Raw genomic sequence first — 12,403 nt, 5'->3', positions numbered from 1 at the left:
CTCTATCCATTAAGTCACATAAGCTGCCTCATCTAGCAGACTTTATAAAAAAAGCTGTTGGTCTGGTGGAAGTATCTTTCCTTTAGTTCTCACTAATTTCAGAATTAAATGAATGGAAGCCAAACAGGCTGAAATGAACGAACAGCTTAAGAGGGGCATCCGCTATCACGCAAACGTCTTATTATCTGAAAAGGATTACTCTTCAAGCTTTCATTATCAGTTTTGATTCTTGCCTTCCATAGAGATGTTGCTTCTTAACCATACATTGGATAGAAAAAGTGGATTCTCAGGGGAAAGGCAACTATTGAGCAAACTAGATGGTATCAGTTTATACACACACACACGGGACTCTACATCTACTAAAAAAGAGTAAAATCATTACCTACCAGGTCATAATCTAAACTTATATATATATATGGATGAATATAAAGCAAGTGCCTACGTTTTTTGTTTTAAGGTAAGCAGCTAGCTTCTAAAAAGGCTATTAAAATGTGTCTTTCTATACTAGTCAAGTAACTGAATATCTTTCAGATTGATTTTTAAGTGATTAACTTCACAAGTCAGAAATGAAAATATGTAATTGGCATATTTACTCTGGCAGTGTTTCCATAGTGACTCTGATGAGTATGTCTTCATGATTACATGTCTTGTTTAACAACTGTTAACTAGCTTGTAAAGGATAAAATATTATAAATTTGAAGCATCTCAGAGTAAGAAAAAAAAATTGTTCCTTAAGGAACCCACAGTAAAATCCTGATTCTTGGAAAGGTATTTAAGAATCTGGAGACACTAGGAAATTACCAGAATACTATCGTCAACTTCAACAAAAGGTCCCTGACACTGATGATTATTATATAATAGTTACATGATGCTTTACAGATTATATATGTCAAACTTGTTATAGACAATTCTAGAGTTGATCTGCTAAGTAGTTCAAAGAAAATCCCAGGGGAATCTCTTTTGAAATCAATGATTTCAACTTACCATAGTATCAGTATACAATGTAAGTGGAAACATTTCCCTTCTATTCATATGCAGATGATATTTCCTTCTAGTTTAGAAGCATCTGGAAAATTGGCATAGTATGTGTATTCAATCTGCTAAATGTTAGTGATACTTTCATAGGGAAAAAAATAACAGTTTCCCATAAGCCTTTTAAACATTGACATTGACAATATGTCCCCCTAACCAAAAAGTCTCAGTAATAAGAAATCAGGCTCCTTTTCCTTCTCCAAGTTCCTCAAAGACCCTTTCAGATCCCCCTAGTCATTAGTGCTCACTCTCTTATTAAATTCTCTTGTATCTACATGTTAACATGTTGTATACCACCCTTAACCCCCAATAAAATTTAAGATCCTTGAGCACTGGATCCATTTAATCTGTGTCCCTAGAAAAGTGCTTTGTATATAAGAAGGCTCTTAAATGTTGAACTAAGTGGATGGCAAAAGGTATATAAACCATTAAAAAAAAACTAATTTCCTGTGAAATGGAACCTTTTGAAATGAAATATACCTTACTATGAAAAGCTACAAAACTGAAATGCTCAGAATTGGATTGGCTAGAACCTTTTCCCCCCAAAACAAAAGCAGGGACCTGACTCTCTTCCTTAGAGCTAAGGATGTTTAGAGCACCATGAGCTTCCAATTCGCAGAAGCACTGGGGCTGGATCTCCTGGTACATTGGCACAGCCCTACTCCACTGTGATAGCAATGGAAAAATAAGGCAGATGGTTTTCTGGCATATATACTCAGAAACTTCCAGAGCCCAGGCCTGTTAATGGTGTGGGATATTTTCATAAAGACAGCAAATAAAGCAAAAGAGATTTTTTTCTCTGTACTTTTGTTTCTTCATAAAACAAACCACAACATTTATTAAATATGGGCTATGATGCAATGTGCTATAGATACAAAGACAAAAACCAAACAGTCCCTGCCCTCAAGGAGTTTACATTCTATGATGAGAGACCACATGCATAATAAATACAAGGTAACTTGGGTGGGAAGGCACTAGGAGAATCAGGAAAGGTCTCATGCAGGAGGAAAGTTTCACAAAAACTAGGGCTTCTAAGAGAAGAGGATGAGAAGGAAGCACATTCCAGGCCTGGAGGAGAACCAGGGTAGAAGCTGAGAGAGGAGATCTAGCAACATTGGTAAGGAATGATGAGAAGGCTCGGATGGCTAAACAACAGAGTATGGGAAAAGATCAAAGGTGTCACATTGATGTTGGAAGCCCTAACCTAAGGAAGATTTCCTAGCAATTCCTCATGCCAACTTTCACAGCTTTGAAATTCAGAAGATGGTGGCATTTCCTCAGCACTGATGATGATGAGGAAAAGCCCATAGAGATATCTGCCCACCCTCACATCTTCTTGTTTGTCTCAGCACAAATTAATTTTCAGGGATTTATTTTCTCACATCTTGATAAGCCCTCATTCAAACAACTGCTAATTGTTTTTTGCTACTTTCTCCTTTTCCATCATAATTTTTGCATTCCAAACCCCTTTTCTTCACCAAAGATCCCACATTTCCAGAGCACTTCAAGCCTCACAAAACACATTTCATGTCACATCATATCACGTCACCTCACAATGCAGCATCATATCACAACACAACACAACACAACATAACCATAAAAGAGGATATGCTGAACCTCCAATGCACATTTGGCTATGAGAAAATTTTGTGAATTGTGAATATTTTGTGAATTACTAAGTGCTATACGTTATTATTCATGACAGTGACAATAATCATATTTGAAATGTTTTTTCTAATTACTGCTGGTTAATATTAGGGAAATTAAAATTAGGTGTTTGGTTTTTGTTGTTGTTCATGGATCTAACAATTAGCTGGCATTGGGCAATCTTTGCAAAGTCACCAACTATTTGGATGTCTGATTCTCAGACTCCTAATTTTAGATGAGATGTCAGCAAATAGCTTGGAAATTACTGATAAATATTTTGGGAGGCTGATAAAACACCCACCTATTACCTTTCCACACTGGAGAAATGGTGGTGCAACAAAGAGTGCTCTCCAGTGTTGGAGTCGGGAAGATCCAACTTCAATCCAGCCTTAGTTTCTTCAGCTATTAGATGAAGATGGTAATGGTACCTACCTCCTGGGGTTGTTGAAAGAATAAAATGAGATAATATTTATAAAGCACTTAGCACAGTGCTTGGCACAAAGGAGACACTTAATGATTGCTTATTTCCTTCTTCCCTTTATCTCCCTCTCTTTTACCTCCCCTCTCCTCCCTTTCTTTTCCCTTCGCTTCCTCCCTCTTTCCCTTCTTCCTTCTCCTTCCTTCATCACATATATGCAAATAATTAAAAACTAAAGAGACATAGTATTTAAAAATGAGAATGATGACTTTTTAAACTATCACGTATAGCATAAGCTCAAAATGACAGAAATTTTGGTGATCATTAGAATCTAGAATATATCAGTAGTGAACCCCCATAAGCTCTGCATTATAGAAAAGAGTAATAGATTTGGAGTCAGAAAACCGGACTTAAATCCTGGCTCTACTCCTTACTTCCTGCTACTTCATTTGGTGGGTAAGTCAATGCATTGAGCCTCATTTTCTTCACTGTTAAAGAAGGAGTTGAGCTAGATGGTTAGATGGTCCCTTCCAGCTCTCGATCCATGATTCTATGAATACTAACTGTAAAAGTGAAAATTGGGGAAAGCCATCTAGAAGTGTATATATTTCTATGGACATGGGAAATGTATCAAAACTACATTTCCCGGGATCCAGCTGTTTCCGTTTCCGGGTCTTTGGGGCATGGGGAGGTCTACGTCGACGCAGAGAGGGTTTTAAATCTCCTGGGTTAGGAGGGAGTGGTCTCTTTTGCCAGTAGGGTCTTGACCAGCAGATTTGGGAGGTAGAGACAGGAAATAAAATGGAGGCGGCAGTTTTGAATGCTTACAAGCGCGTGGTCTAATGATTTTATCTATAAACATGGCTTTAATTAAAATACTAATATATATATTTATACAAGCCTTTATCATTTTTCATATTTATATAACCTAGCAGAAAGAAGAGCTGAAAAGAGGTGCTAAAATGCTATTTTTATTCTTTTCTATGTTTTGCATGTAAAGGCTAAAATTATCTTCAAGACACAGAATACATTTTAAGATTTTAAGTGATACTTGTTTTAATAATATAATCAATATTTATTAGCATTAATTTAATCAATGAAATACATGTCAAATAGCTTTTTATATGATCATGAATTCTTTATAAATAAGTAGGTACAGAAAAGTTATGTTGATATATCTAGACATTACAAGGATTTAGTTATAAATGACTCCATACTATGCAAAACTCAAATAATATTGTCCATAAAATACATTTGATCCCCGTCACTAGATGTTTTAGGATTTTTTTTTAATACAGCAAGATTTCTGGGTTCATATCACAACCTACAAAAATTACAGACACAAGTGAATCAGATTTATACAATTCATGCTAAATGAAATAAAAATAAAGCAATTTCAGTATAATCTGTATTTTACTGAGGTAGAATAAATTTTTTTCCAACTCAGTAAAAGAACTACAAATAAAACAGGCCTCTTGACCTTCTCTACTTATTAGCTATAAGAAAATGGAAGTGCTTATATGAATACAATGATTCCAAATTTTTAGACAATTCTTATTCACTGTACTTTTTCCCAAAAGTTGAGAGTTAACTTTTCATTTCAGCCAGATCAATAACATAGTTCAGGATTTGTCAACTGAAAGATTTTTTGATCTATATGGAGAAGTTATACTTATTTGAACATGTAGGAAGCTGACTGGCAGAAACACAAATGAGCTGCTTAAAGGTTTCGTATTCTTTTTCAAGAACCTCACTGGACCTGGAGTTTAGTTCTTGCATCTCTAAAGTCACTGAGGCCTTGGTCACATTAACAGCCCCTTCTACAAACATCTTTACCTAGGCTATCAGCGAGGAATCTCATGAAATTAACTGCAGGAGAATAGAACTAGAAAACTTCCATGGGATACCTTTGATCAAATCTCAACTCAAGGACATACTTGAATACTCTAGGTTAGAAGCACCTTGATTCCAGAGGAGCCATTACATAAAATAACTAGTAGGAGGGAATAATTATGCACTCACAATTATTTCAAACTATACATGTCTATAAGATTGTAGACAAAACATGACAATGTATACATTAGAGAACATTATTTTTAAAAATTATCTCATTCTTAAAGGTATTAGTAACAAGATTCTTTTCATCTTTCTCAGATATCTGCATTTGATTCTATTTTTTTCTTTTAAAAACATTTTCAGGTTCCTTGAAGAATTACAGTATTAAACTAAACTGTCTTTCTTTTATAGTAGTTACACATCTTATATTAAAATATTTTAAATGTTACCACAAAGGATGAGAAAATTTTAAATCTTATATATGTTTTGGAGAGAAGAAATACAAACCTACTAATGCCTGTGTTCACTTGTATTAGTTTCAGGTGTCAAACTCGATTTGTTTCCAGGATTTAGAAGAATTTTTTTTATATTGTTCCAGTTCCTAAAACACAAAATTTTCATATGTTTCTAAATAACTATCCAAATTCTTTATACTGAACATAAAAAAAATCACTTGGGCAGGCAAGTGGCTCAGTGGATTGAGAGCCAGGTCTACAGATGGGAAGTCCTAGGTTCAAATCTGGCCTCAGAAACTTCAGCTGGGTGATCTTTCACAAGTTACTTACCCTCCATTGCCTAGCCCTTACCCCCTTTTTCTGCCTTGGAGCCAATACACAGTATTGATTCTAAGATGGAAGGTAAAGGTTTTAAAAAAAATCATATCCATACCAAATTAGATTACAATGAAACACTATATTCTCAGTGTCATTAACATTTTTAATTATACATTTTTTTAGCAATAATCTTAAGGTTTTGTTTTCCATAAATGTACCAGCTTCACAAAGTTCTTCTGTTTCCTTTAAACGTGAATAAATTTGGTTACAGGACAAATGTAAGGTTAGGTAGGTACAATTTGTAAATAGCACTTCAAAACAAATCATACATAAGTGTACTCATTCCATAGCCTGGGGCACACTAAAAAAAATAACCACTATAGGATAGAACACAAATTATTCCCATGACTACCAGAATATAAATTCACACCCTCTATCAGAAGAAAATTCAGTTTCTTATTTAAATTACTGATGACTTCTGCATTAAGCATGGCCTAAGTTAAAGTTTACAAGTTTAAGAGCCTTGGAAGATCTCTATGGAGATTTTGTAAAGTAATAAATCTCAAAGTCTCTTACAGTTTATTATTTTAATTATATCAGGTAACTTTAGGTCATTGGATATTTACTGTTTGTCATTTCAAAGACTAAGTTCACAAAGTGTAAAGAATAACTCAAAATTTTGGCTTTACCAGAACTAAATGCTCAGTGTTTTCCTAATAGTAACAACCTTCCTTTGAGATTTTCTCTTATTAGAATGTTACACAAATTGTAAATTGGGATTAAGATTTGAAAAAAAAAAATAAACAACATTGTCTTCTAGAAAGTCAAGTGACTCTAAAAAGTGAATGAAGAGTACCTGGGGTTCTATTCGAATTCTTATTGTATGTTCTAGAAAAGATAATGGTTGCATCAATGAACTATCAGATGCCGAAAATTCTATTGGGTTGGCTCAGTAAATTTCAGTTCTATTTTAAAAGGCCCAGGAAGTAGGAAGGCTGTCTTTTATCCAGTTTCACTTTGCTACAGATACAAGTTTTGGGATAGTCATTTGAGAATAACTAAGAAAAATCACTTCTCAGCCTTTTGGCTAAGATCAAGTGTAGAATAACAAAGAAAAGCCCTGAGACAATAAGGAAGAGAGCTGCTGAGCTTTCATCTTGGTTCATGTACCCTAGTGGAATGCAAGCTCATAGAGGGCAAGGATTCTTTTGCTCTTATATCCCCAGAACCCAGGCCACTTTCTCGCACAAAGTAGACATTTAATAAAAAATATGTGTTGAACTCAAGTCCATTTATTTACAAAGGGCACAAACACTGATTCTTGCTTCACATTTAGTTATAAACAAGGAGCCATATGTGGTTCAGTTCAGTAAGGAATACAATGAATAATTCTTCCTCAAGTGTGTTTTTAAAAGTGAAGTAGCCTAAGAACAAAGAAACTACAAATGAGTTGATTTTTTTTTAAATTCAGGGATTTAGGCAGACCCATGAGGCTCATTTATCCTTAGCAAAATAACCTTGATGAGCAAAGGCTTTACACTGTGTTTTTCAGACTTTAAAACTGCCTCAAAAAATTCCTTTGATACCCAAAACAGAAGAAACAAGTTAGTTGGGTTAGCCAAACTAAATGCCATAAGTACTCACATTCACCTAAAGCTCAAGAATTTCTTTAACCTTCAAAAATGAAAAAAAAAAAGTTGAAAAACATTAAAACACTGGCCAGGGCCTTTCTAGGGCCCAAGTAAAGTCTGAAGAGAAAGTCTGGAGAGGGTCCAAAGCAAAGCAGGCAAAATAATGAAGACTTTGAGAAAAAAGAACAAATAGGGAAACCTAATGGAATTAGGTTTATTATGTGCAGATGGGAATGCAGAAATGTTCAAAGTGAAGCACTAATTTCACAGAAGATAAAGCAGTTCTCCAAAATCATTGTGAGTAGAACTAAAAGAAATGGATTTGTAAAGGAGATTTAGGGAAATCATACAAATAATTTCCTCATCATAAAGGTACTAATGACCTGAGATACTGAGAAATCTCAGAAGCCTCCTAAGCCAAATCCTACCTAAATAAATAAGTCCTCTATATGGACTCTGGATAGGCTCAACAGATACCTAAAAAATGATCAAGTAAGATGCAGGAAGGTTGGACCTTTTCCTCTTTGAGCTGGACTATTAATAGTGTTGTGACTTGCTGAGGGTCACATAGCTAGTAAATGTCTGGGGCCAAATTTGAACGCAGCGCCTCCCATCTCTGGGCCTGGCTCTCAATCCACTGAGCCACCCAGGAGGCCCCTGGAGACATCTCAATGGACTGAGAGCCTCAGACACTTCCTAGTTGTGTGACCCTGGGCAAGTCACTTAACCCCCATTGCCCAACTCTTACCACTCTTCTGCCTTGGAACCAATACACAGTACTGATTCTAAGATGAATGGTAAGGATTTGAAAAAAAAATAGTAGTGTGAGTTAGATGGTTTTAAGCCTTGCTTAATGATTTTATGTTGTTCTGAGCTTTTATTGAAGATCTGATATTACAGAAGTTTCACACAACTCCTTAACCTGCTTGCTCATCATGGAGATGAAGTGCTCCCATCCAAGTATCAAAGATGATTATAATTAGAGGCTTCTACCCTCATTTTTTGGTTTCTGCTACAGCTACCAATGAAGATGTCCTAGCTGAAGTATAAAGCATTTGTGATGAGACTGACTGTGATTACAAGGGTCATCATGCTGAGGTTAGAATGAGCTGGAAAGAGAGGTAATGGGAGATCACAGACTATCAAGACAGGGCAGTGAGAAATAAGAAAATGCTGAGTACCCAAAACACATTGACAGGAGAAAGAGATTATGTGAGGCTCAGAAGGAATTGGAGGCAAAATCCCATCACTTATCCTTTAAAATAGTAGATAGAAAAAATTGTATTTGTTTTTTTCTCCTGGCACCTGTACCAATTCCTCTGGTGAAAGCACATGCCATTCCTTGTATATTCAGTTCTTCTTCTTGACTATTAACTCTGTCAATGAGACCATCATTCTCCCAGTTATTCATGCTTGTTGTGACCCAGGAGTTACCCTTTGACTCCTTCATCTCCTTTGTCTCACACGTCTATGGAGCTGCCAATGAACCAGCTTCCTCAGTTTCTCTTGCATCAGTCCCCTTCTTCTCATTCCCACAACATTCGTATTAGTTCAGGAACCCATTACCTTTTGCCTATTCTATTTTTGTTTTATGTAGTTTTGTAACAAGCTTTCCCATTTGACCTTTTTTTCTCCTATAATCTAGTCAGTCAATAAACATTTATTAACCATTTGTCATGTGCCCAGAATTGCAGTAAGCACAGGGATACAAATATGAAAAAGAATAACGGCCTCTCCCCTCAAAAGGAGCTTACAGTTGAAAAGAGAAAGAAAGCTAAAGAGAAGGTGGGGCTTTGATGGAGTCCAGTACAAAGGAATGCAACTAGGCAGGAAATGGAAAGAAAGATGGCTAGCCTGGGAGCCCTTATTTATTTATTTATTTATTTTTTTTTTAAGCCCTTAACTTCTGTGTATTGGCTCCTTGGTGGAAGAGTGGTAAGGATGGGCAATGGGGGTCAAGTGACTTGCCCAGGGTCACACAGCTGGGAAGTGTCTGAGGCCAGATTTGAACCTAGTACCTCCCATCTCTAGGCCTGACTCTTAATCCACTGAGCTACCCAGCTGCCCCCTGGGAGCCCTCTTTAGATAGAGGCTTTGGAAGTTCTTTGCTCTGCCCTCTAGCCCAGAAGGAGATTAGGTACTAATATAATCTATCCTATGTACCAGGTAAGTTTTCTGGGCTATAAGTATGAAAAATGATAAAGGCTGATATAATAATATAAATTAGTATTTTAATTAAAGCCATGTTGATAGATAAAGAAGGGGAGCTCAAGAAATAGTTATACCTCTGCCCCTATCATTATTATCAAGTGCTCTGCCAATGAGCATGGCTCATAAGTAAAGATTTGAAAGTTTTCATGGAGAAAATGGGCAAGCAAAGGTGAAGGAAGCATGCAAGATAGTACATTCTTCTCCTTTGTTCAAAGTATTTCTTTTCAGAGAGAGCCTGGGCCTATCCCAAGTCTGTTTTATCCTCCACTATATCATCTAACTTTTAGCACTATACTCATCAGAACAATATTCTCCTACACTTGAAGACAAGGATCACAGAGTGAAAGGTGGAAGAGACATTAAAGTCATTGAGACTAACCTAATTTTTACAGATGAGGAGTCAGTCCAAAAGAGGCTAAATTATCTTCATTTGAGGGAGGATCTAAATTCCAGTCTTCCTGCCTCCCAGCCCAGCATTGCTGCTTCTCAATAACATAAATATAATACAATGGACAGTTGGTACATTGGTATCTTATTCTTCAGACTCAAGAGGTAGAAACTGTTCAAGGCTGGCTACAGTGACAATGAAAACAGTCTGTATGTAGGAAAACAGAGAGGAAGATTTATTCTTTTTGTAGAGTGGAGAGGAAGTTGGGGAGAGGGAACCTATACATCCTCAATGTCTTGGCCTCATCAAGAGATGCTGCTGCACTATATTGTCTTTTTTTTATTTTTAAACCCTTACCTTCTGTCTTAAAATCAATACTGTGTATTGGTTCTAAGGCAGAAGAGTGGTAAGGGTAGGCAATGGGGGTGAAGTGACTTGCCCAGGATCACACAGCTGAGAAGTCTGAGGCCAGATTTGAACCCAGGACCTCTCATCTCTAGCCCTAGCTCTCAATCCACTGAGCCACCCAGCTGCCCACTGCTGCACTGCATTTTCATGGGGAAAAAAGTCACTATCTTTCCTCATACAAAGCACAGGGAATCAGTGACAGGAAAGTAAATAGATATCAAGTTTATAAGACATATTAGAATGCAGATTGTAATATTGTACACTCTGTTTTTAACATAAAATGCATTATGCATTTTAAGAGATATATGTTTGAATTGATGGAGTATCGGTATTTAAAAGAAGGAAAAGTAGGCTTCTCTAAGCATTTAAGTGTTGCTCCTAAAAGAGGACCTGCTCTTAGGTAATTATGGAACATTTTTTGACATTTTAAAGTTGAATATTGCTTAGAAAATTATTTTCTTCCAGAGGAATCTTATCAGATTTCTTTTTAAAAGATCAAATGAAAATGTTATTTTCAAATAAGTTGTTAGGTGTAGCAAAAATTAAGCAATAAAGAAACTTAGAAATATAATTTGAGGAAATATATGCAGATAACTAGTTATATTTTTTCCAACTAAAAATCTACATCTAAGTCAATGAATTTGTTACGCATTCTGTGTAAAAGGACACAGGCATGGTCTACAAAGACCCATAAAAGTGAAAGTGTATTTGCCATTTAAAAAATAACAAGCAACTATTAGAAAATCATTTTAATACCTTATCAATGGTACAAAAATCTATAAGGTATTTTTGTATATCAAAATCCTTTCTAATATCAATCAATTCAGCTTAAAGTCAAGGATATGAAGCTACTGTGAGGGAATAAAAAAAGTCTATGAATGTGTTTGAGATAAATCTTATCTTTAGACCAAATAAACGTGCCCACTCACAATCTTTAAAATATTTGCAAAGTACAAAGTAAACAAATCACACCAGGGAGGCATCTAAATATCCAAAACATATGACTAGTGTGTGATATAGCTATAGGTTGACTACCAAAAAAAAAAAAAGGCTTCAAAAGGGAATTTTAACTTTTCGGTCATGTTAAAAAAATATGTCATTGCTTGGAAAAATGTTCTCCAGCTCAGGTCATACTTATGAATGCTGCTGCTTATGCTTGCAGTAACAATGACAGACAGGCTTGAAGGACAGCACTCATGTTAAGAGTCTTTGCTTTTTCCATTTTGTTTGAAATTCCAAATCGCCTGCAGTCTGATTTTAGTTAGCTTAAACTGATTTCCTTTGAGGATAGTTGAATATTATATTTAAAATCAAATAATCTTAAATGTCACAATGATCAGAAATCCTTTTGTCCTTTAGTGACAGTTAATTCAAATTATACAAGAAAATGTGATGACATTGATGACTGGGTAACATAATCAGATGCTCATATAGATAAGTAGAGTTTATTATTGACTACTAGATAAACATTAAGTCTAAGACAACTTCCAACTCAGCTAATCTCTAGAGCCAAGTCACAGAGAAAGGTAACTGGAGTTCTTGGGGTTACTTAAAGTCATCTGCCCCATTTCCCTAATATTGATTTTTCCCTTGATTTATCTAGAGAAATCTCATTTGAAAGTTCTACATATTGATTGAATGCTTTTAAAATTATGTTTATATGATCTGGCTTGATAGACTTCTACCTAAGAATTGCTCTATTCCTTCCTGGGAGGTATTTAGATAAGATTGGGAAAAGGTCCTTTGGTAACTGGCCTGTGTAGAACTGTCTTCAAGTAACCCTTGGAACAGCCATTCCTTGTTTTGCCTGGCTCTGTTTAGCTGAATAACAAGATATCACTTGCCTAGGATTTAGAATGATTACCTCATGATCACTTTCAGTCTGGTGATTTCATTAAACTGATAAAGAACCTGAGAAAATATGAGTTGTCATAAAAGGACAAAAGTCTGTCATAAAGTGTTCACTGAGTCACCTGTGTTTCATGTTTAATATTCCATTTCAATCATTTCAAATTAGCACAATCTTAGGCCTCCATTAACTTTATCAGTTACAGGTCCT

At 35.7% G+C, this 12,403-nt stretch overlaps 1 protein-coding gene across 2 annotated transcripts in view; it reads right to left on the bottom strand.

Annotated features, from left to right (window-relative positions):
* Positions 1-4,210: 4,210 nt before the first annotated feature.
* The window catches only part of DYNC2LI1 (dynein cytoplasmic 2 light intermediate chain 1), a 43,080-nt gene continuing 34,887 nt past the window's right edge, over positions 4,211-12,403 (bottom strand). The window contains exons 13-14 of one of the 2 annotated variants that reach the window (XM_044660643.1): positions 5,441-5,534; positions 4,211-4,421 (exon numbers count right to left, since the gene is read on the bottom strand). In XM_044660643.1, the coding sequence (XP_044516578.1) occupies positions 5,472-5,534 (63 nt within the window). In that variant the 3' untranslated portion in view covers positions 4,211-4,421; positions 5,441-5,471. The remainder of the gene's footprint in view (positions 4,422-5,440; positions 5,535-12,403) is intronic. The other variant, XM_044660644.1, reaches the window with a different exon arrangement.

The sequence above is a fragment of the Gracilinanus agilis genome, chromosome 2 (genome assembly GCF_016433145.1).
Source record: "Gracilinanus agilis isolate LMUSP501 chromosome 2, AgileGrace, whole genome shotgun sequence".
NCBI lineage: Eukaryota > Metazoa > Chordata > Mammalia > Didelphimorphia > Didelphidae > Gracilinanus > Gracilinanus agilis.
Note: the sequence above shows the minus strand (reverse complement) of the source record. Positions and strands in the feature narration are given on the sequence as shown.